General features: G+C 44.1%; 1 protein-coding gene across 7 annotated transcripts; it reads left to right on the plus strand.

Annotated features, from left to right (window-relative positions):
- Positions 1-1,993: 1,993 nt before the first annotated feature.
- Positions 1,994-20,785, plus strand: UPF3A (UPF3A regulator of nonsense mediated mRNA decay). Of its 7 annotated transcripts, none has more exons than XM_086328752.1 (10): positions 1,994-2,232; positions 3,443-3,549; positions 5,161-5,267; positions 6,459-6,557; positions 6,662-6,772; positions 10,203-10,258; positions 10,348-10,506; positions 15,591-15,751; positions 16,756-17,050; positions 19,817-20,785. In XM_086328752.1, the coding sequence occupies exons 1-10, from the start codon at positions 2,029-2,031 to the stop codon at positions 20,054-20,056; spliced, it is 1,539 nt and encodes a 512-aa protein (XP_086184878.1). In that variant the 5' UTR covers positions 1,994-2,028; the 3' UTR covers positions 20,057-20,785. The 7 variants fall into 7 exon arrangements, with proteins under 7 accessions (XP_086184878.1, XP_086184879.1, XP_086184881.1 ...); XM_086328753.1 differs by having other exon boundaries at positions 10,348-10,494; XM_086328755.1 differs by lacking the exon at positions 5,161-5,267.
- Positions 20,786-24,618: the final 3,833 nt, after the last annotated feature.

A 24,618-nucleotide genomic window follows, 5' to 3' on the forward strand; every position in this document is an offset into this window, starting at 1 on the left:
CATGGGGTTGCAAAGAGTCAGACAGGACTAAGCAGCTTTCACTTTCTTTGTCACAATAAAAGCTTTTGATCAGCATAACTAGGCTTTCAATACAGAGTTGATTGGAGACAGACAAGGAAACTATTGATCTAGTGTGTGCAACTTCATCATAGTTTATTCCTATAGGATTGCGTTCAGTTCAGTTCAGTTGTTCAGTTGTGTCCAACTCTTTGCGACCCCATGGACTGTAGCGTGCCAGGTTTCCCTGTCCATCACCAACTCCTGGAACTTGCTCAGACTCATGTCCATTGAGTCAATGATGCCATCCAACCATCTCATCCTTTGTTGTCCCCTTTTCCTCCTGCCTTCAATCTTTCCCAGCATCAGCGTCTTTTCCAATGAGTCAGTTCGCATCAAGTGGCCGAAGTATTGGAGTTTCAGCTTCAGCATCAATCCTTGCAATGAATATTCAGGACTGATTTCCTTTAGGATGGACTGGCTGGATCTCCTTGCAGTCCAAGGGACTCTCAAGAGTCTTCTCCAACATTACAGTTCAAAAACATCATTTCTTCAGTGCTCAGCTTTGTTTATAGTCCAACTCTCACATCCATACGTGTGTACATGTGTGCACATACATGTGTACATATATAGGATTCCTTTAGACTTAATGAAACAATGAAAACGACTCCTTGCCCCCTTGCTGGGGTTTTTGAGAACTTGGTTTTGAAACTTTTTTTTTTCAGTTTTTTAGCTCATTTAAAATGACACATTTCTGGGCTTCCCTGGTGCTGCAGTGGTTAAGAATGCAGGGGCAGCAGTTTGATCCCTGGCCCTGGAAGATCCCACATGCCACGAGGCAACTACTGAGCCTGTACTCTGGAGCCAGGGAGCTGCAACTGCTGAAGCCTAGAGCTGGTGCTCAGCCCAACCAAAAATAAAGAAAACGACCCATTTCGAGTTTGTTCATAGGTAGCGAGTGGTTCAGGGATAAAAGACTGGATTGAGTTAAACCTGGATAAAGTTAAAATGGATTGAGTTAAAACTGGGTTACTCCCAGTGGCTGCCCGCGACCCCTCTCTCTCAATGCCTCAGTTACTCCATTCTCATTTGTACTTGAAGTACTGGGAAGGTGCTACGAATGAAAAATATAGTCAACATGATTAAGTCGAAAATATGAAAAGACATGGCACTTAAAAATCAACCTGTATATGAATTATTCTAACCAAAGGTACTTCTGCCTGCATGTTTGTAAAAGGAAAACATGGTTGCTGTCCCATTGAGCGCTTCAAAAAATGAGTGAAGATTATATTGGAAACATTGAGGCCCTGTTTTGTGAGTGCTGAGCGTCTGAGTTACTCTAGTCACTGCAACCTGAACACTAAGGGCAGGTGAATTGAAACTTCTTTGCGGCCAATTTCTTCTCTCAACTCTGGGGCATGCATTCTACTTCGTAGGGGAAAGCCATGTGCTGATTTGTGCTGTCATTTCCTTGCTTTTTCTTAAATGTAACTGGTATTCTCTGACGAAAGGTTCCGATTTCCTTGGAAAATAAAAGGCTGTGAACACTATTGGGCTTCCCACGTGGCACAGTGGTGAAGAATCCACCTGTCAATGCAGGAGACTGCAGGTTGGATCCCTAGGTCGGGAAGATCCCCTGGAGTAGGAAATGGAAACCCGCTCCGGTATTCTTGCCTGAAAAAAACACTGTCAAGCGCGCGTGTATAATTTTCTGGAACGTTTCTTCTCCGCGGGAGACATTCCGCCCTGCCCCGGCCCGTTCAAAGCTCTTACTGAGGCTAAGCTCGCGCCCCGAATTTCCCGCTGACCGCGGCTCCAGGCCCACGGCCCGCCCAGCGCAGCTCGGGTCCGCCTCCGGCCCGCGCGCGCCCCTCCCCCGCCCGCGTCTCCCGCCCCGGCGGCGGGAGGGGACGCAGACGCGGAGCCCGGGGCGGGGGAGGGGACTTGTGGCCTCACAACGGTGGGGGCGGCCCAGTTCTCGCGAGGTTTCCGCTCTGACGGGAAGCGGCGGCACCGCCGCGTGGGGTACGGATGCGCTCGGAGGATGGAGCCGGGGGCCCCGGTGTGGCCGTTGCTACGCGGGGTCCGAGCGGGAGGGAGAAACCATCATCCGCAGAAAGCCAGTTCCGCCGGGAGTCTCCGCGGCGGGAGGCCGAAGCGCCGCTGGCCTCCTCTTCCAGCTGTGGGAGCGGCGCAGGCAAACCTCGCGAGGAAAAGAGGACGGTCTTGAGCAAAGTGAGGGCGGTGCGGGGGCGGTGCGGGGCCGGCAAACCTCGCGATAAGAGACTGCCCTGAGCAGTGAGGGGGCCAGGGGGCGGGGCCGCTGGCTCTCCAGCACCGCGGACAGCGGCGTCTGGGCGGCGAGGAAGCGATTGGCTGCCCACTGCAGTGTACTTGCTCCCACTCCAGTGTTCTGGCCTGGAGAATTCCATGGACTGTGTAGTGCATGGGGTCATAAAGAGTCGGACGCGACTGAGCGACTTTCACTTCGACTTTTCTGACTCTGGAGGAAGAAAAGTCAGTTCAGCCTGTGGGTGTTTCCTGGCGAGGTTGGACGCTGGGGCCCGCCAGTGCCGCGAAGTAGCTTTCCTCGCTGAGGAGAGCCGGGCGGGTCCTGCGGGGCTGCAGGCGGGCGGGCGGCGGACGCTGCCCCTCGGGCGCTCTGCCGCGGCGCCGCCTGTTGGGGCCCGACCGCGTCGTATTGAGCGCGTGGGCCGCAGTGCGGGCGGCTGGCTGTCTGGCTTTAATGACCATTGCCTGGGGAAGTGCTACTGTCCGCAGCCTTTTCTGACCTCACCGATCCCTTTTAGACTATTGAGCCCTCGTTACCCTTTTGACAGCCTTGTTCTCCGTGCGCATATTTCACGCATTTTAGGATATTTGTTGTTGTTCAGTCGCCCAGTCGTGTCCGACTCTGCCACCGCATGGACTGCAGCACGGCAGGCCTCCCTGTCCCTCATCATATTCCAGAGTTTGCCCAAGTTCATGTTCATTGCAGCGGTGAAGCTGTCCAGCAGCCTCATCCTCTGACGCCCTCTTGTCCTCCTGCCCTCAATCTTTCCCAGCATCAGGGACTTTTCCAATGAGTCGTCTGTTCGCAAAAGATGACCAAAATACAGGCGCTTCAGCTTCAGTCCTTCCAGTGAATATTCAGGGTTTGATCTCCCTTAAGATCGACTGGTTTGATCTCCTTGCTGTCCAAGGGATTCTCAGGAGTCTTCACCAGCACCACAGTTGAAAAGCATCAGTTCTTTGGTGTTCTGCCTTCTTTACGGTCCACCTCTCACAACAATGATATCCTAAAATACTCCGAGCTGGATATTCCGAGCCGAAACGGGGTGACCGGGATCCGGGTGGTTGTTGGTTAGCCGCTAAGTCGTGTCCCACTTAGTAGCTGAAGCTTCATGAGGTTCTAATGAATCCAACCAGCGACCTCTCTCCCCAGGTGGTCATCCGGCGGCTTCCCCCCAGCCTCACCAAGGAGCAGCTGGAACAGCAGCTGCACCCGCTGCCTGCACACGATTATTTCGAGTTCTTTACTGCTGATGTCAGGTGAGAAGACCTCACCAGCCTTAGGAGGCCGAGCGGGAATTCCTCGGCGGTCCAGGGTTAGGACTCCGAGCTTTCACTGCCCGCCCGGTTCAACCCCTGAACGGGGCACTAAGATCCCACAGGCTGTGCCGTGGGGCCAAGAAAAGGGGCGGGGGGGAAAAGAGCGAGGCACTGTTGTTGGGTGGTAAAGTAGTGTAGATATAGAAGCCATCTCTGTTTCAATGTCTTTCCCACACGTACGCAGAGATCAGTGCAGATCATTATTTCTTCAAGTTATTTCCAAGTAGTCGAATTACTAAATTCCCTTAAAATGATTTGAGTATCTCCATAGCATCAACATAGTCTAAAAAGAAAAGCAGTCTAACACCATATTACTTAATTTTGTTTTGGATATCAGTAAACTTTAATATTACCTTTTATATGAAATAAATTGTATTAAAATATAAGAAGGAAAACGAATAAATAATAGATGTATAAGCTAATGAGTTGTTACAGGTGAACACACCCATGTAGCTCAGCCCCCAGTGCTCCCTTCCAGGACTGACACCCCTACTTTCAGCCACCTCTGCTGAGTTATGTCTCTTTCTATTCTCGTCTGCAGCTTGGTAGTAAGATGTTTCTGTCAATGCTTTAACAGTTCAATATCTACTTGTTATTAAAAAAGAGCAGACCTCAAGTTAGCCCAACAGGGGGACAGATCAGCTAGAATTTAGTGAATTTCACTATGTGATTTCTTAGTGACTTCACATTATCTGTATTAGTTTTCTCTTCAATATCATGAGTTCTCATTTATAGCAGTCATACATATTTTCCTTTTGAATAAATACCTTTCAGTAAAAACTGTCAGTTCAGTCAGAGAAAAGTATCACAGGTAAATATAGATTTGTGTTTTTCTTAAAAAGCCAACATAAACACGATTTTTTCAAATAACTAAAGTTTAGGCTACAGTTAAAGGAGGTCAGGCACTGGACTCAGAGTGACTCAGATTGGAATCTCAGCCCCACCTTTTTACCAACAGCTCCCTCAGCAGGTACCTGATTTCTCCAAACCTTAGTGTTCTAGTGTTCTCATCCATGAAATGGGATTGAAAGTTCCTGCCTATGAAGGACGTTGGTAACTGTGAGATGGAGGAGAAAGGTTTAGTTCTGTATATCCCATGCTGCATGCTATAATAAATACCCTTTTAAGATAACCTAAACAATGCTCTTTAAATCTGTAAGGGATCTCTTTACAATATAACGTTTTCTCTGAATGAATCATGACTGGGTTGTGTTGCAGTCATGATGTATGATTAGGAATGATCTCTGAATAACCTTGCCTTTGATTTCCTACATCTGAGAACTAGTATTTTAACCCTGGCTCTGTGCAGTAGAGAAACCAACCTAAAGTATCTCTGAAATCTTAAAAAAAAAAATCTCAGTTAATATTTTGTTCGGATTTTTTTGATGAAGAGTACCCAGATTGTTGTAATTAACTGAGAAATGATTCTTTGGCATAAAGGTTTTATCTGAAATAGTTTGTTGTATCCAGAAAAGAAAAAAAATTAAAATAAGTCTTAAGTTGTTTTGGTCTTAAGTTTTTTACTATTTTCATTGTTGTCTCTTCTTTCAGTCTTTATCCTCATCTCTACTCAAGAGCATACATTAACTTTAGAAATCCAGATGACATCCTTCTTTTTAGAGATCGTTTTGATGGATATATCTTCATTGATAGTAAAGGTTGGGTCATTGGCTTTTTAAACTCTTCATTATAATTTCTGAGTACATTAATTAAGTTTTGTTAGATGTTTGTGAGTTTTAATTGAGTCCATAGATGCTAATCTAAAATAACTTCTTAAACTTTGATTATGTTACTGTGGTTATGAGCTTATGTTGAAAATTAAAATTATATATAACCCAAAGAATTCTAGCAATTTTGTGTAGACAGTCTACTTAGGAATTATCATTGGGCAGTGAAATTTTTCTCATAATGAGTTTTCTGGATAAGTAAACTTTACTATTTTACGTAAAATTTTTCTGAATAAGTAAAATTAATTATATTATGCAAACTAAATTATTTTATCCTAGTGCTATGTACTAGGCATTATGGACACAGCATGAAAAGTGAATCAGACATTGTCCCTGTCTGTCTGAAGCCCTACTCTTCTCCTGGTTCTTGACTTTATTCTGCATAGTTGAGTATAATGCAAATATAGAAAAGTGTCTTGCAGATAAATGAGAGTTAAAATATCAGTCATCTGACAGATATAGAAGTGGCTAAAGGGTTTGGTACCAAGGTAGAAGTGTTTCATCTCTTGATTAAGCAGATTCTCTTAGTAAACTTTTCTGTCTGTCCCCACCCCAATATAACAACAAAATTAGTTTAAAGTTACTTTCATTCTGAATTTTCTGTATGAAGCAAATCTTACCTGAATATCATGTACATCCGTTGAAACCCTCTCTTTAAATAAGTGTCTCTTGTAAACTATGTCACTTCCTCGAATTCATATAATAGATTGATCATTGAATTAACCTTTAAAATTAAAAAATATAAGCTATGACTAGGAAAGCTATTTAAAGGTATCCCAAAATAAGCTCTTTGGTGGGAGGGTGAAGAGGTTTATTGAGGTATAAGTTACATGTGATTACAAAGTACCACTTTAAGGTATATAGTTTAATGAATTTTGAATATCTCCAGTCATGTAACCACAACTACAATTAGTTTATTTACTAAATAATTGCTAATTCTTTGTTTAAATCTGGAGCTTGATATGCTAAGATTACTGTTATTTGAAAGTATAATTAAATTATAGTTTAAATAGTAACATTATCAATGCTATGCTGAATGCTTAAGTAAGCTAGATTATTGTTTAAAAATGAATACAGAAAAGCCATTTCAGAATGGCTTTTGTAATTTGTTTCCTGTTAAAGGGCTAGAATATCCTGCAGTGGTAGAATTTGCTCCATTCCAGAAGATAGCCAAAAAGAAGCTAAAGAAAAAAGATGCCAAAACCGGAAGCATTGAAGATGGTGAGTCCTTTTTCAAGTAGTGGATTGTGAAGCTTTGAAATTAAGCACAGTGGTCAAATATAATTCTTTCCCATACATTCCTTTTTTTCTGTTTTAATTTACAGACCCAGAGTATAAGAAATTTTTAGAAACTTACTGTGTGGAGGAGGAGAAAACTAGTGTCAGTCCTGAAACTCTTCTGGGAGACATAGAGGCAAAGACACGAGAACTTATTGGTCTGTTTTGCTCATTTTTTTCTCTTTATTAAGATATATATTTATACAGTGTATTTTTCTTTTTCATGATTATTATAAAAAATGGATGCATGTGACAGGCTTGGCAGAAATATAGAGTGTTCCCCAGTTTTGACAAAAGGAAAAGGATGTCAACATGGCAAATGGGGAAAATATTTCTGATTATCTGTCGGTGGAGAGAGAACACCTGAGTTTTCAGCTATGGTCATTCTGCTTCAAAGTTCTGATGCTCTGAATTGGCAGCTGAGAAGACATTTGAGTGCTGTGTGCTGGGCTGCATCAGGGAAGCTTGTCTCAGAGCTGAAGCCAGTTATCTTTGCAAAGAGCAGCCACGGTAATGAGATGCTTTGCTTAAGAGTGATGTCATCTTGCCATCATTCAAAACTGTCACAGCCCCTAAGCAAGTGAGGCAGATGCAAGGATAAGCCCAGCCCGAGTGCTGGGTCTGGTTTGAACCCGGCCTTCAGCCTTCTCCCCACAGGTGGTCTATTTTGGGAGTGGCTGTACCCTAGTAGCAATCTACCCGAAGATTAAGGGTAGACATGGAACTCCTTTCTCTAGCAGGCAACCTGCTTGTCACTCCCAAACACATGTGAAGTGTCTCCCTCCTCACCTCTGTTGGGTCTGGGGCCTCCTTACTGCCTAACACTCCTCTGCCCTCCCCTCCCATGCCTACCTCCTGCTTATCCACTAAGACTTAGGAGACAGAACGGCTACACTGTTATACTTTATCTTCTTTGTTCTCTCTCTCTACATTAATTCTCCTCTCATTCTGCTTCCCTGCTCCCCACCCCCACAACAGAATGATATTTTTGTCTTTGTAGTCTCAGCACATGATACATTTCTTGGACAAGTTAGGTATTTGGTAAATATGTGTTGCATAAATTAGTAAGAAAGGTTAACATTATTGAAACGTTCTTCATTAGTCTAATAATGAAGTTTTATATTTTATAAGAGATGATTTAATGTGTGGCTGGAAGGATCTTTAATCACTGAAGTATTTATGGAGATGTGCTTAGCTCATGTTGACTGGGTGTCGACTCTGAGTCTGGGTCCGGGGCAGTATGAGAACAGGACACACGCTTCCCCTCTCTGTAGCTGCCCGCCTACGGGGGCGACTGGAGGAGACACAAGCAGAAACGCTTAGGCCCAAACATCTCCTCTTGTGAGAAGTGCCACAGACATGATGCAGTAGGGTATCGGGATAGAGAGAAGACCTCTCTGGGACTATATTTGAGCCAAGTCCAGTGGAGCCAAGAGATAGAAGGAGAGGGCTGGAGGCTGGCACTCTGGGCCTGCGTGGTTGGACACAGCGGGCAAGAGGCAGAGTTGCTGGAGAGGCAGGGCTGTTGCATAATGGGCTGGAGACCCATCGAGGGTGTGATCTGGTCTGATTTATTTTTCCCCATCACTCTGGTTGCTGCGGAAGATGGGAGAAGCTGGACTCTGCTTAGAGGCTCTGCTGTCCTTGGGGAAGGTGGCTGGATGAGTCCTGCAGAGTCAGCATGTGTTCTGGAGGTCGAACTGACAGGACTGGCTAAGGACTGGGTGTGGGGGTGAGACAGCAGAAAGAATCATGGCCTCCAGGTGCTCAACTTGAGCAGGTCAGTGGTTTACGGCACCTTGACTGAGGTGGAGAAGAAACAGTGTTGAGGGAAAATTGCAGTTTCGCTGTAGAATATAGTGATTTTAAGAAGAGCTAAACAAGGAAGGAAACTAGAAATTATTTATAAACTCAACTTCCTCCCCCTCCCATCTCTTTACCGCTTCTTCTTAAGCACCCTTGTGCAGGACCTTTTCTTCTGGGCAGTTGGATATCTGCCTGCTGGTCACACACACACACACTCACAGTCCCACAGAGTCCAGCCGTCCTCTCGCAGAGGAGAGACCAGTTGTCTTCTATGTTCCCAGTGCCTTGCCCAGTGTCTGCTGCATAGGAGATGCAGCGTACCTATTTACTAAATGAATAAATGTGGCTTAGAATCCACGAGCCCAGAGGAGCCTGTAGAACTTTGTTTCTGTGATTTCCTGTTTATGCCTATTTAAATGTAAACTTAATCAGGAAATTCATGGCGAATGCCTTTTCCTTTTCTTAGGTTCTAACCTTTAGTGGATTCTTAGGCTCAAGTGTGAGCCATGTGAGTTATGTGCAAGTGTTAGTTCACTCTAAAGTTGCAGTTCAGTGCTGGCCTGTCAGAGTCTTTAGAGCAGACAGACCTGGGCCCAGGTCCCAGCTCTGAGACTTAGCAGCTATGGGACTTGCTTCCTCATAGGTGGTTGTGGCCGAGCCTAGTAAGTGGGGACTGTTCTATTGTAGGTTAAATCAGGGCTACATGGCCATGCATGTTCTCTTTAGTAAAAGATACACCTTTATGGTTTGTAAAGCACTTTCTTTGGGGCTTCTCTGATGGCTCAGTGGTAAAGAATTCATCTGGAATGCAGGAGATGCAGGTTTGATCCCTGGGTCAGGAAGATCCCCTGGAGGAGGAAGTGGCAACCCACTCCAGTATTCTTGCCTAAAAAACCCCATGGACAGAGGAGTCTGGTGGGCTACACAGTTCATGGGGTGGCAAAGAGTCAGACATGACTGTGCAACTGAGCATGCAAAGCACTTTCTTATATAGGGTGTCACTTACCCATCATATCAGGCCTCTGAAGAAACAAGGCAGGTGTTTATAGTAAAGGAGGGAAGGCAGGTGGAGTCTTCGTATCAACCCCCCTTACCCCCCTACCACCCGTTCCCCTGTAGGTCTCAGCCCTGCAGCAGCTGACAAGTCCAGAACCTCCGCAGTGCAGAGCAGAGTCCTCACTCATTTCCAGCCCTGCCCCCACCCCATGGATACAAAAATCTGGGTGCTTAAGTCCCCTCTATAAAATTGTGTTATATTTGCATGCAGCTTACACACATTCTGCTGTATACTTTAAGTCATGTCTGGATTACTTATAATACATGATACACTGTAAATGCTGTGATAGTTGCCACTGAGTTACAAATTCAAAGTTTTGCTTTTTAGAACTTTTTGTAAATTTTTTCCCAAATATTTTTGATCCGTAGATCAAAAATCTGCAGATGCAGAACTGATGATGTGAGGGCCGTCTGTATATAAATGGAATATTTGGAAAGTTTAATGTATTCATTTTGCTATTTTGCTTTTATATCATTTTTGGGTAATATATAAGACTCCTTTAAGAATAAGGAATTAAATGCCTAGTATGTGTAACTGTCAGTAGCTCCAAATTCCTTGACTTTATAGAGATAGAGTAAGAATTCCCCCAGATAAAATGAACGCTCATGTAAACTTTAAAATTGTATATTCTTCCCTTGTTTTAAAGGTTGAATTGAAAGCAAGTATTTAAAATAGGGAAATCTTATTTTACAGTTAAAGACTACATTGCAATGTTTGTATTTTAGCTAGAAGAACCACACCTCTCTTGGAATATATTAAGAACAGAAAATTAGAGAAGCAGGTAGGTCTGGCTCTTTACCCTGTGAATAGCCTTCTTGTTTCCATCATGTCTGTGCAGACAGTTTATACACACACTTTCCACATCTTTAGCGAATTCGAGAAGAAAAACGAGAGGAGCGGAGGAGGAGGGAGCTGGAAAAGAAGCGCCTACGGGAAGAAGAGAAGCGGAGGCGGCGGGAGGAGGAGAAGTGCAGGAGGAAAGCAGCAGAAAAACAGAAGAAAACGGCGGAGAAGGAAGTAAGGATGAAGGTAACTTCCAGGAGTGTCAGAGAGTGGGCTTCTGCTTAGATTTGCCCTTCAAGAAAGATTTCCTAACTAAAAAACTGCATGTTTGAAACCCGCTGGCTTTGTGTATACTGCCTTTCTGTATGCAGGCTGACTCATAGAACTGGTTGTGTCATTTCTTTTGTGGTAGCAGCAATGGTTTCTACATCTCTTCCCCGGTTTTTTCTTTGACTGACGCATTCATTTAGCAAGGTGATTTAGGTTTTTTCTCTGTGTAAAATTTACTCCCCAATTGGGGTCAGCCATTACCTTCTTAGTATTCTGCTCAGGTGACTTTAACTCAGTCTAGATTCCAACCTATCATGCATCTTACCTCTTCAATGAAGTGTTTAAAGTGCTCTTTAAGGATTCATTAAAATCATGTAATATAAAGGGAAAAAAATGAAAGGTCAGGACCAGGTGGGAACTAGGTGGAGAGGAAAGGAAAGAGATCACAGTTGCCATAATTGAGCAACAGATCAGTTGCTGATAATGCTCAGCAATCAGAAAAGTTGATGAGAAACATTTTCATTATCCACGAGGAGAAAACACACCGTTTCTTCAAGGAAAGCAAAGCTTTTTCTAGGCCTTTTCTCTCATAGGTGTTCATATGGGGTTCACTAGCATTGAAGGGAATCTCCTAACGATTTGCCTGTAAAACACACAGCCACGTGTGTCGGTCAGGACTGGCTTGGTGACGCTGCAGTGAAAGTAGCCTCAGGATCTCACTGGATTCATGCAGCTGTTCCTGCTCATATCACGTGTCTGTTGTGCACTGCTCATCATGGCCCTCCAGGGACCCAAGCTGAGGAGGCTCCATCTTGCATTTGCTTCCACAGTCTTTCTGACGGAGGAGGAGGTGTGTAACACAGCAGATTGCACCCTGGTTCTTAAACCTTTTCTATCTGCTGCATTTCACTGGCCACTGAAAGGCACATCCCTACCTAATGTCAATTTGAAGGACAGCAGAAGCATCAGGAGGAGAGCCTGAAACATCTGATGAACAGCACTCCTGCATAACGATTTCCAAAGACCATTCCTTGAAATGTGTCTCCTTAAGTTTAAGGATTTGCTGAAAAACTCAGCCTGATGGACGGTGTAGGCCAGGTTATGTTGTTCCAGCACATCTGCTGCAAAGATAAACTCAGCATGCAAGATGAGCAAGAAGTCGGACAGAGTGGTTTCCTTCATCTTGGCTTTGATGACAATTCTTACAGATCTATGTAGCTTTAAAATCTTATAACCTGATAATAATATTGATGAAATTGAGGAGCACAATCAAGATTATTAAGTGAAGATTGTCTATCTTGCTTATGCCAGGGCATGGACCTAATAACAGGCAAAGCAAGGGTGTCCCCTGAAAATAACTCAGTGTCTCCTGTTTGTCCATGTGGTTTAGTGTGAGCACAACTATTCATAGTAGAAATGTAGCTGATATACTTCCTATAACAAACTTACATAGTCTCAACAGTACAAATTAACAGCCCTTGAAGGATAATAAAACGAAGCTGCAATACTATGGGAAGGGCTTTGTCATTGTAGAATGTCAGCTCTTCGTGACCAGAGGGGAGGAAGGTGTATCCTTAATGCAGACCTTACGCTTGCAGGTATGCAGATATTGCCTAACCTTCTTTTCCTTTACCTTTCTCAGCAAAATGTAATAGCACTTAATGCTTGATATTCTCAAAAGTGGTTTTTTCAACAGCTTTGAGACTTTTTCAGGAAGAATCATTGAAACTTGTAGCCTACAATTTTGACTATAATTTTAAGTAAGACTTAATGGTATTTGAAGTAGAACATTTTATTTTTACATGTTTGAATATGGAATTAGAAATCAAAATAAGCTAAAGAAATAAAAACAAATTATGTCAGTAAAAGTAACTGTAGGACTCTTCACATAGAAAAAGAAGCCAAAACATGGGCACAGCAGGAGAAAGACTTAGTCTTATTGAATCTGGTAAAACAGAATCCTGGTGGCAGGTTAGACCCCACTGACACGAGTCGTCCACAGCTCTGTCCTCTGAGTGTCTGATCTGATCTGGGCTTCTGATCTGACAGTACGTATCCGACTCCAAGGGGAGCCTTTTATGAGCATGTGCTCAGTGTGGGGATCTCTGACCTAAGATTCCTCTGGGGAGATCAAGTTTTAAAAAAAGGAAACCTAAAAAATAAAATCTGTAAAGAAAGACCAAAAGAATTTATATTGATAACCTAAAAGTGAGGAGGCAGAGAGAGGTCCTCATGGCCCCTTTTACCATAAAGAGAATACGCAGCCCAGTGGTTCATTCTCCTCAGAGGACTAAGCGGTGAGCTCACGTTGAGGAAGGCAGTCAGGCTGCCAGAGTCACAAATGAAATTCCTGAAAACTTTGTAAGTTGTAGGTTATTATCTGAAAACGTTGTGTGATCTTTTCCACGAAGCTCTGTAGGAACAGGTGTGTGAGATCAGTTTATAAGCATGGATGTGGACTGGACGAGGCACACATGCCCTGACCCCCGCTGTCCACCCCGCTGTCCTCCGTGCACCCTCCCCGCTGCCCTCATGCTCCCTCCCCACTGTCCTCCCCGCTCCCTCCCTACTGTCCTCTGTGCTCCCTCCCTGCTGTCCTCCCCACTGTCCTCCGTGCACCCTCCCTGCTGCCCTCGTGCTCCCTCCCCACTGTCCTCCCCGCTCCCTCCCTGCTGTCCTCCGTGCTCCCTCCCTGCTGTCCTCCCCACTGTCCTCCGTGCACCCTCCCCGCTGCCCTCGTGCTCCCTCCCCACTGTCCTCCCCGCTCCCTCCCTGCTGTCCTCCGTGCTCCCTCCGCGCTGTCCTCCCCACTGTCCTCCGTGCACCCTCCCCGCTGCCCTTGTGCTCCCTCCCCGCTGTCCTCCCCGCTCCCTCCCTGCTGTCCTCCGTGCTCCCTCCCCACTGTCCTCCCTGCTGTCCTCCGTGCTCCCTCCCCGCTGTCCTCCGTGCTCCCTCCCCGCTGTCCACCCCACTGTCCTCCGTGCTCCCTCCCCACTGTCCTCCCCGCTGTCCTCCATACTCCCTCCCTGCTGCCCTCCCCGCTGTCCTCCATGCTCCCTCCCCGCTGTCCACCCCACTGTCCTCTGTGCTCCCTCCCCGCTGTCCTCTATGCTCCCTCCCTGCTGCCCTCTGTGCTCCCTCCCCCGCTTCCCACACAGGGAGCTCCTCCGCGCCCGCCGCCAGATTCACGCCCACTCAGGATGGCTCCCTTCGCTGTCTGCTCCCTGGGCACATCCTGTCTGTGCAGGGGGCCCTTCCCTGACCCCTTGAGAAACCATTCCTCCACCCTCCCCGACACCTCTTTGTACTTGTATTCTGTTTATTATGTGTCTATAGCATTTTATAACCTCCTGAGATTATCTGGCTCACTCTTCGTCACTGTGGTTACGGTTCTCCCACTCTGGAGATGCCACCGCCTTGGCAAGAATATCAAGTGTGAGGCCCTGACTGTGGGCCCTCGTTTCACACAACTGCATTCCTAGCCCTGAGCCTGGGCTCTCCTCCCCAGTTCAGGGCACACAGCTCATTAAACCCTTGCTACCTCTGGAGCGATAGGAATGTCCTGTATGCCAAGAGCTAAGAGGTGGCTGGAGCCCTGGATGGCTTCAGGATGGAAGCTGGTCACCAGAGAGACCAGGCGTGATTACAGGGTTAGAACTTCCAGCGCCGTCCCCACCTCCCACAAGGGAAAGGGCTGGAGATTGAGTTCAGTCATCAGTGGCCAGAGGTGCAATTGATGATGCCTATGGAATGGCATCTCCATAAAAGTCCTGAAGTGTGGGGTTTGGAGAGCAACCTAGCTGGTGGACACACACATCCTGCTGCCGAGAGAGTGGAGGTGGGAGGCCTCAGACTGCTCCCAGGTACCACGCCCCGAGCTCTCTCCCAGCTGGCTGGGCCTGAGTTGTACTCTTCATAACAAACCAGTGATAGTAAGTAAAGTGCTTCCTGAGTTCCCTGAGTTATTCTCATTCAAGAACTCCCTGAATTTATAGCCTGTCAGTCACAAGTACTGGTGACAGCCTGGGACTAGCACCTGGCCTCTGACGTGGGGACGGCCCCATGGGGTCTGACCTTGACCCCAGGTAGATGGTGTCAGAACTGGTGTTGGAAAAACTCTTTGATTTCAGAAATATTGTTACAACAGTTTGTAGGTGCATAAACTACTAGTTGGATTGATGGAGACATTCACTATTGCATTTCCCTGTGGTTTGCATATATTACTTTTTAAACTAAAAAAAGATAGACTGTTACCTGAAAGGATTCTCCATAGGCAGGTAATCTCTGATGAGAGGCAACTTTCACAATTGTGTCTGACAGTCTGTATTTCATTCTTAAATGATCGCATTTAGTGAAATATGTCTGTGTATAGTTTTCCTATACCACAACTTAAATAAGTTCACTTTTATAAGTGAGAGCAAAATTCTTACATGTAGACTTAAGTTCATGACCCTGCCTGTAGTACTAAAGTTCAAAGAATAAGAACAGAAGGAAGGTCCAATTTCATACCAGAAGCAGTGTATCAGCGTTACTGCTAAGTCTGTTACAAGAAAGAGAGTAATAGGTAGTTTGAAAACTATTCTCAAAGTCATCAACAGTAAAACATTTTTAAAAAGTTTTTACTGTATTATAAAAATAATATGTGTTCATTTTAGAAAAACTAGAACCTATAGATGAAAGGAAAGAAAATCATTTCATTTCTGCTAACTGAAAATAATAACACTATTGCATGCCTTTTAGACATTTTTCTATTAATATATCTGTGAATCAACATATAAATAGGAATCAGATCATTCTGCTTTGTAACATTCTTTTCTTCATTTATATAATATCTTTTTATCACATTATCCTAAATTGTTTTTCATAACTACAAAGTACCTCATTGACTGAATGTTCCCGTGTATATTTAACCAAAAACCTGTTCATTGGATCTTTAGCTTATGTTTTTTGCTATTCAAACATTTGGGCTCGATATTGGTGTATATTTTAAATTATTTATTAAATACATTCTTTTTAATATACTCTTAAAGTGGTATTTTACTAGCATTATAATTTCTCAGCTTCTCAAAAAACCAGAAAAGGGAGAGGAGCCGAGCACTGAGAAACCAAAAGAAAGAGCGGAGGAGACTGACCCTGGAGACGGGAAGTGGGAGCCCTGTCCCAGTGCGGTGGTCCTGAAGCCCAAGCCCCCAGAGGGCTCGCTGGAGGAGCTCCGGGAGAGGTGAGCCGAGCTCTTGTTTCTCTGACCATGTTCCGCACCTGAAGTTGTCATCAAGTTGTGGTCGTGTCGCCTTCTGCAGTGTGAGTAAATGCTTATATTTCAAAAATATGCTTGGAATTCAGGAGTTTTGCTGGGATGCGCTTGTCCACACCTTTGCCTCTGTGGTCAGGGTCATGCTGATGGTGAACCGTCAGTCTGCAGCCCGAGGCTATCTTCAAGCAGGGAGTGTCCTGCCTCCAGGGTCCACTCTTCTGCTGCTCCTCTTGGATCCCTGCCTTTGCCTGTCCGTCTTCTCTTCTCACTCTCTTCCTCAGGGGTCTCTGTCGGTTTGTAGCTCTCTTCTGTGCTCTTGTCCTGTTTCCGGCACAGATGCGTGCTTGCAGATCTTTCTGTTCCACGAGCCCTGCTGCCTTCGTGTGCGGAGCCACAGATGGTATGTGGGGCTCATGCAGAGAAAGACTTTAAGATGAGCTAAGCAGCGACTGAACTGAACTGAACTGAAGCAGCTACTTATTTACTTAATATTCATTTAACAGTTTGATATATGCATGTGTTAATTTTTTAAGTTAATTTTAGCTCTGCTTGGAACAGAAACTCAAACTGACAGTTCTGTGTCATGATGGATGTTCATCTGGTCTACTAGGAAAGTCCCTTGATTACTTCTAGTCTCATTTGCTTTATCTGTAAAAAAAAAACCCACAGAGGGTTGTATTTACTAGGAATTACAAGAATGTGTGTGTGTGTATATGATACCTTAGTTTAGTGCCTATTACATATATGTCACTCAAACGTAAGAGTAAATGTTGTTACTACTCTTGTTTATTCATCTTTTCAAAAGTTTCTTATTGAGCATCTGTCGTGTGCCCATCATGTGCAAACCTGCACAACAGTGATGAGCAGACTATATGTTCCCTGCCTGTTTCTGAACTTGGAGTCTGGAAGGGAAGACAGATAATTGTCAGGCAGTTTATGTAAGGTTACTGATAATTTGTGTTGAATCACAGGTCACAAAATGACAGTGATAAAGAGCAAAGGGATAAGGAGAGAAGATCCCGAGAAAAAGAACTTGAAGCACAGCAATGCCACTTGGATGACAGCAGGAAACACAGAGCCCACCATGAGCTGGAAAAATGTTCGGGAAGAAATGGAGAAGAGCTGGCACGGGGGAAGGGGTCGGCCGCAGACGGAGGGAGAAGAGGGAGCCAGGATAGGGGCTGCCCTGTGGAAGCAGCAGAGAGGCCGGGAAGGGAGAAGAGTGAAGACCGGCCGGCACCCAGAAAGGAGCGCACGGGAAACAAGGTTCTTTTATTCTTCAGGGATAATCTTCCATTTATTTCATCTGCTCAAACTATTAACTATAATCCTGCAGGCTTACAGCTGCTTTTCCAAACAAAAATGTTTTATTTAACCAAGTGTCTTGAGGTGTCTTGAGATGCAGGACCACAGGCTTTGACAGTGTCGTAGACCCTGAAAGGCTGTGTCTGTAGAGCAGTGATTCTTGTCAAGTGAGAGGGTACCAGGGCCTGAGATGAAACCAGCATCTCCTTTACTCAGAGAATTGATTTTTTTTTTTTTAACCAAGAAAGGAAAAAAAAAACCCCACAAAACCCTTTTATTTAGCATAAAACTGCACATTCACACTATTTGCCTAAGAATAAGTAATGGAAAGATTATCTATTTTACCCCTAAGACAGTGAGGAAAATATGTCTTGGTGCTTCCTTTTACGTTATTAACAGTGTTCTGATTTTTTAAATTGAAGTTTAGTTGATTTACAATATTGTGCTGGTTTCAGGTATACTGCGAACTGGTTATTTTTTTCAGATTATATTCCATGATAGGTTCATACAAGATATTAAACGTAATTCCTGTGCTATACAGTAAATCCTCATTGCTTATCCATTTTGTGTCTAATAGTTTGTATCTGTTAATCCCATACTCCTAATTTGTCCCCCCCTCTTTCTTTCTCTCCCTTGATAATCGTAAGTTTGTTTTCTGTGACTGTGGGTCTATTTCTGTTTTGTATATAGATTCATTTATATTATTGTTAGAGTCTACTTGTAAGTGTGATCATATAGTTACTCTCTCTGTCTGACTTACTTCACCTAGCACAATCATCTCTAGGTTCATCCACGTTGCTGCAGATGTTCATTGTTTCATTCTTTTTATGGCTGAGTAATATTCCATAGTATATACGTACCACATCTTCTTTATCCACTTATCTGTCAATGGGCACTTAAGTTGCTTCCATACCTTGACTACAGTAAGTCTCCCACATACGAACAAATTCCCATCAGAGAGTGTGTTCATTAAGTCCAGTTTGTTCATAAGTCCAACAAAGTTAGCCCAGGTACCCAACTAACACAATTGGCTAGGTAGTACTGTGTTGTAATAGGCTTATAATACTTTTCACACAAGTAATACATAGGTTTACTGAGTTATATGAGTTGTTTATGTAGTTTGGATATTAACCCCTTGTTGGTCACATCATTGGTAAATATTTTCTCCCATTCTGTAGGGGTTTTTTATTGGTGGTTTCCTTTGCTGTGCAAAAGCATCTAAGTTTAATTAGGTCTCATTTGTTTATTTTCTTTTGCTTTGGGAGACTGACCGAAGAAAATATCGCTATGATTTGTCAGAGGATGTTTTGCCTGTGTCCTCTTCTAGGAGTTTTATGATGTCATGTCTTATATTTAGGTCTTTAAACAATTTTTGAGTTTATTTTTGTGCATGGTGTGAGGGTATGTTCTCATTTCAGTGATTTGTGTGTAGCTGTCCAGCTCCCCCAACACCCCTTGCTGCTGAGACTGTCTTTTCTCCATTGTGTATTCTTGCCTCCTTTGGCTTAGATTAATTAACTATGGATGTGTGGGTTTATTTCTGGGCCCTCTACTCTGTTCCGTTGATCCATATGTCTGGTTTTTGTACCATAATGTTTTGATTACTGTGGTTTTGTAGTATAGTCTGACATCTGAAAGGGTTACACCTTCAGCTTTGTTCTTTTATGTCAGGATTGCCTGGGCAGTTCTGGGCTGTTTGTGGTTCTATATAAATTTAAGGATTATTCTAGTTCTGTGAGAAATATCATGGGTATTTTGATAGGGATTGCATTACCTCTGTAGATTGCTTTGGCTAGTGTGGCCGTTTTAGCAGTATTAATTTTTCTGATCCAAGAGTGTGGGAAAGAGTGTGATAGGCTACACAGGCCTACCAAGCTCTTTCCCACTCTTCTCATTGGCCAGGCTGATATTAAGGAAAAGGACGTTCTGGTAAACCCCACGGTAGTAGTGACTGTGGGGACTTCACACACAGCCCAGGAGTGGTGGGTAAAGGTGAGTGGTGAGCCCTAGAGAAACAGCATAAGACATGCCCCCCGAGTCACATTGCCCCTCAGGTGGCCAAGGCTGCTGTTCTGCCCAGGCACACATACAGCTCCCGTAGGGCTGGCTGGCCTCAACGGTCCTGGCCTGCAGGATCGCTTTGTCCTTCCCTGGCTTTGCTTTCCCATGCCCTGAAGCAGTTTTATTTCATTTCATGTACTTTATTCAGTGATGTTTTTATCCCACCACCTCTAAGAGTTTAGTATGATAACTGGTTAGTATTTTCTATAAAGGGGACAGTGGAGGAATAAGGTACACAGAAATTGTAGCTTATTACAAATGTGTGACTGCTCAGCTCATAGCTCAAAGGCCATGTCTTAGTTTGTTTCCAATTTTGCATCCACCGTGCATGGTGAGTTTGAAGGGTTGTAATGAGTGTGTTTGAGTTTTCACCTCTCACAATAGGAGGGAATGCCATGATTGTACCAATTCCACAGAGTGGTCTAGGTTTGAGCAATAACACTTTCTCAGAGACTACTTTCAAGTTATTTTGAATACTCTTTTTCATGGCCTATTTTAAAATCTCAAAATGCCTAGTTTCTGAGATAGTGCTATGAAAAAGGCTGATTTTTACCTGCTAGACTGATTTTCTTTAGATAATTAGGATTATCAGGGCCTAAAATAGAGCTGTTGCCCCAACCTGTGTTTCTGGCCCTTGGAAGAGTAACACGCCTTCTGTCCTGGCAGGACCGGCCAGGCTTGCAGCTGTACCAGCCCAGAGCTCGCATCCGAGCCTGTGACTGTGATGGAAGACACCCTGAGGAGGGCCGCGACGGGAGGAGGGGTGAGGCGGAAGACTCAACGGTGGCTTTAGCTGAGAAGAGCGAAGAGGCGGTGTGGGGCGACATGCATGTTGGTGACGTGGGTGGGGGCTCCCCACCTCAACGCTCTGTGGATTCGAGAGGGCGTTCCTTCCGGAAGTTATAAATTAAATTAGCCTGGGATAAAACCTGCACACTGAATTTACTAATGAAGAAATGAGAAAGCAGAACTATAAAGGTGGCATAGAAATACAAGAAACCATTCTTAAGTAATCTTTTAAAACTTTGAACAGAGTTACAGATTTTACCATTTCTGTTATAAACTGGTATATATAATTTAACCAGAACCAAAAGAAAACTAGTATTGTGTGACTTCTGAAGCCCTTTCAACATGTTGTAGGAATAACGTGGACTTTGAGTTTTACACATTCGTAAGCAAATGGTCTATCTTGTGCCTTTGTTGTTTTCTGTGGGAAGTGAGCAGCTCTCGTTCCTTATAACTCCTGTAATTCAGCCATTCATGGACCTCCTTTCATAAGGATTCACTAAGGCCGTGGTGCTGTTGTCCCTCTGATAGGAACTCTAACTCTGTATAAAGCCCCAAATTGTTGCCCTTTTAACAATATGGCCACAGAATTAACAAAAACAGTTCCAGTCTTTTGATGGGGTGCTCATGGTTTATAACATAAATGGCATTATTTTGAGAGAGGGATAACTTAGGTATGGCATTGGGTTTTTTCTTTTTGCAGCCTGAGGCAGTTGTAAAATAACTTAATGTAGCTTTTTGCAACTGTGTATTCTATAGTATTTTTTCTTTTGGTGAAATTTTAAATGTTAATGTTTTTGGCACTGTGCTTTGTACCATTTATTAAATAAAAATTTTAGTTGCTATGAATTTGAACTCCAGTTATGATACTTTCCCTATGTAGACTGTTATGTGATTAAAAAACTGCTTTTTAAAATGTAGCTGTAATCATCTGAATATTTTGATTATTCCTTATAAGATATAAAATATGTCTCAGGAAACTGAGATTTGTTGTGAGAAAGCTCCTTGCTTGTGGGCAGTCAGTCTGCCAGCACTGCTGTGCTCTAGCTCTTGACTCAGGAGGTGGGGGTGGAGAGGAGGGCTTGCTGTGGGTTCAGTGAGATCCAGGTGACCTAGCAGCTTCAACTCTGGCAGAAAAGGGCTAGATAGTAAACACTTTAGATTTTACAGGCGATAAGGTCTGTGTAACAACTATTAAACTCTGCCATCATAGTGGAAAAAGCAGCCTTCGAATACATTTACAATAGAAAAATGAATGGGTAGGGCTGGGTTCCTGTAAAACTTAATTTATAAAAACAAGAACAACAAAAATAAATAAATAAAATAAAATAAAAACAAGAACATTCAATATTTGGCCTGTGGACCACAGTCTGTTAGGGTTCATTTTCAAGATCCGTGGTTTAAAGGAATGATTGTTAATACTTTTGGGTTTCAGGAACACTTTGTATTCTTAAGAATTATTAACCACCACAAAGGACTTTTATCAGCTATTGATGTTTACTGTAGTCAAAATTAAAGCAAAATGTTTAAGCACAAGCATATATAAACATATGTTCCTTTTAGCTGTCAGAGTAATAACCTCACCACACAATTCTACTCCTGGGTATAAATTTGAAAAAACAGAAAACACTAATTCAAAACGATACTTGCTCCCCAAAGTTCACAGCAGCATCATTGACAATTGCCAAGGCACGGAAGCAACCCAAGTGTCCGTCAACGGAAGAATGGACAGAGAAGGGGTATATATATACAGTGGAATCTGCTCAGCCACAAAGAGGAAATGTTTCCATTTGCAGCAGCATGGATGGACTTCAAGGGCATCGTGTTAAGTGAAATAACTCAAAGGTAAACACTATATGACATCACTTACATATAGGACCTAAAACAGAAAACTAGTGAGTAAAACAACAACAAAAACGACTCACAGATACAGAGAACAGTTTAGTAGTTACCAGTGGGGAGCGCAGAGGAAGGAGGGGCAAGATAGGGCTAGTGGGTTAAGAGGTGCCAACTATGGTGTACAAACATTTAAGCTACAAGGACATATTGTATAGCACAAGGAATATAACCAGTATTTGATAGTAACTATGACTCGATGGACATGAGTTTGTGTAAACTCCGGGAGTTGGTGATGGACAGGGAGGCCTGGCGTGCTGCGATTCATGGGGTCGCAAAGAGTTGGACACGACTGAGCGACTGAACTGATGAATGGAATATAACCTTTAAAAGTTATGAATGACTATGTTTCACACCTGTACCATGTAATACTGTTGTAATGATAACGCAACTGATGTAATACTGTACATCAACTATACTTCGATTAACAATAAGAAAAAGTGGCTGGAGTGACACACGAGGTCACCACGTGCCTCTGTACAGCAGGCGCTTCTCCAGGCGTCAGCCACACAGAGGTGAGCAGAGCAGACCAGCCCAGCTTCAGAGGCCTCAGTGCTCTTCTTTTCCCACAAAAGGAATGGAGCCCCAGAAAGCTCACAGGCTTCCTCAAATCCTCCACATCACAAATGGCAGAATCAGTCCCCCTAAATCAGGAATTCTTAACCCAAAATCTGTTGTGTGCTCTTGTGACATTGTTGTCCTGACCATCGGTAGCTTCCATAAATTGGGATCATGATATTATGAAAAAGCATATTGTACAGTTCTGTGGAATGGCCTATATAAGCTTTCATCAGATCCTCAAAGGAATAACTTTTCAGAAGATAAAATTTTTATATATTAGGCTGTCAATAATCTGGCTTAAGACTAAATATTTTAAAAACTAAAATCATGGCATCCGGCCCCATTACTGCATAGCAAATAGAAGGGGAAAAGGTGGAAGCAGTGAGAAATTTCATCTTCTTGGGCTCCAAAATCACTGCGGACAGTGACTGCAGCCATGAAATCAGAAGACAATTGCTTCTTGGCAGGAAAGCGATGACAAACCTAGACAGTGTGTTGAAAAGTAGAGACACTACTCTGCCAACAGTTGATGCCTTTGAACTGTGGTGCTGGAGTAGACTCCTGAAAGTTGTAGCAAGGAGATCAAGCCAGTCAAGGACTGATGCTAAAGCTCCGGTATTTTGGTCATCTGATGCAAACAGACGACTCATTGGAAAAGTCCCTAATGCTGGGAAAGACGAAGGGCAGAAGGAGAAGAGGGCGTCAGAGGATGAGATGGCTGGATGGCATCACCGCTGCAATGAGCATGAACTTGGGCAAACTCTGGGAGATAGTGAGGGACAGGGAGGCTGTGCTGCAGTCCATGGGGTCACAAAGAGTCGGACACGACTGGGCGACTGAACGATAATCCAGCGTTAAACTTTCTTCACAGTCGTCTTGCCATAAACATAAAATGGAAGCATTCAATATTATTGGCAGAAACTATCACCTAAAGTGACCAAGGAGGCCCAAGCTGTGCACTCAGAACAGAGGTGGAAAGGCCATGGGCGCCTCCTGGTGGCAGTGCTGGAGCAGCTCACCCTGGACTCCCCTCCCTGTGGACAAGGGACAAGTCTTGTTACTAAAGCAGTCTGAGTCACTGTGTCTGTTTCTTTTGGTTTGAATGCATGAGAAACTTTGTTGCCCTGCTGTGATGATTTTCAGAGAGTGGCCCCCCAGGCCTCAGCAGCTCCTGGGGGTTTATTAGAAATGCATCCTCAAGCCCTGCCTCAGAACTGCTGGTACTCCGGGCTTCCAGCTGACTCTGAGCTGTTTGAGATGCTCCCAGGAAGTTCTTTTTCTGCTTAAGTTAGCTAGAATTGGTTTCTGTTGCTTAAAACCAAGAATTTCAAAGGAAAACTGATAAATAGGGGAGTAAGGAAATTTGGAGAAAGAAAATTTGGGGCGATAAGTTACATTGCCCTGAGTAAAAATTCCACTAATATTCAGGGATGAGAATCTAGCAGCCTATGCCCTATGGTGGAGAATGACTAATTACCTGTGGTCACCTAAAACAAACTGTTCATCAGGGGCCAGGTTTGAGGAAGCTGCGTTGGCAATGCCACACAACAGTGTGAAAGTGAAAAGGAATTCAGGATTGTAGGCAGAGCAGCAATTTCTAATAGCACTGAAAGTTTTCAAACAGCAAACACAGTGTCCAAAGTGTTCCCACTTTATAGACATAAGAATTGGGACTTGCTGTGCAGATGCTAAAATAATTTATATCTTACAATCACAGGGTTGAAATAGCCACAAAATGCCTGTGTGGAAGTTGGGACAATAATCTGGAAAGAATGAGACTATTTATCAGAACTGAGGTACTTAGCCGGCTTCAGCAGACCCACAGACACCCACCTGAGCGCCACCCTCCCATGCCATTCCCCCCACCAGATCAGATCAGTCGCGTCTGACTCTCTGCGACCCCATGAATCGCAGCACGCCAGGCCTCCCTGTCCATCACCAACTCCCGGAGTTCACTCAAACTAATGTCCATCGAGTCAGTGATGCCATCCAGCCATCTCATCCTCTGTCGTCCCTTTCTCCTCCTGCCCCCAATCCCTCCCAGCATCAGAGTCTTCTCCAATGAGTCAACTCTTCACATGAGGTGGCCAAAGTACTGGAGTTTCAGCTTTAGCATCATTCCTTCCAAAGAAATCCCAGGGGTGATCTCCTTCAGAAGGGACTGGTTGGATCTCCTTGCAGTCCAAGGTAGCTGGTTTTCTTCTGCTCCCCCTCCCCACCACCAT

This window comes from Bos grunniens, chromosome 12 (assembly GCF_055505025.1).
Source record: "Bos grunniens cultivar Pamir isolate PY7600 chromosome 12, Bosgru_T2T1.0, whole genome shotgun sequence".
NCBI classification, from domain to species: Eukaryota; Metazoa; Chordata; class Mammalia; order Artiodactyla; family Bovidae; genus Bos; species Bos grunniens.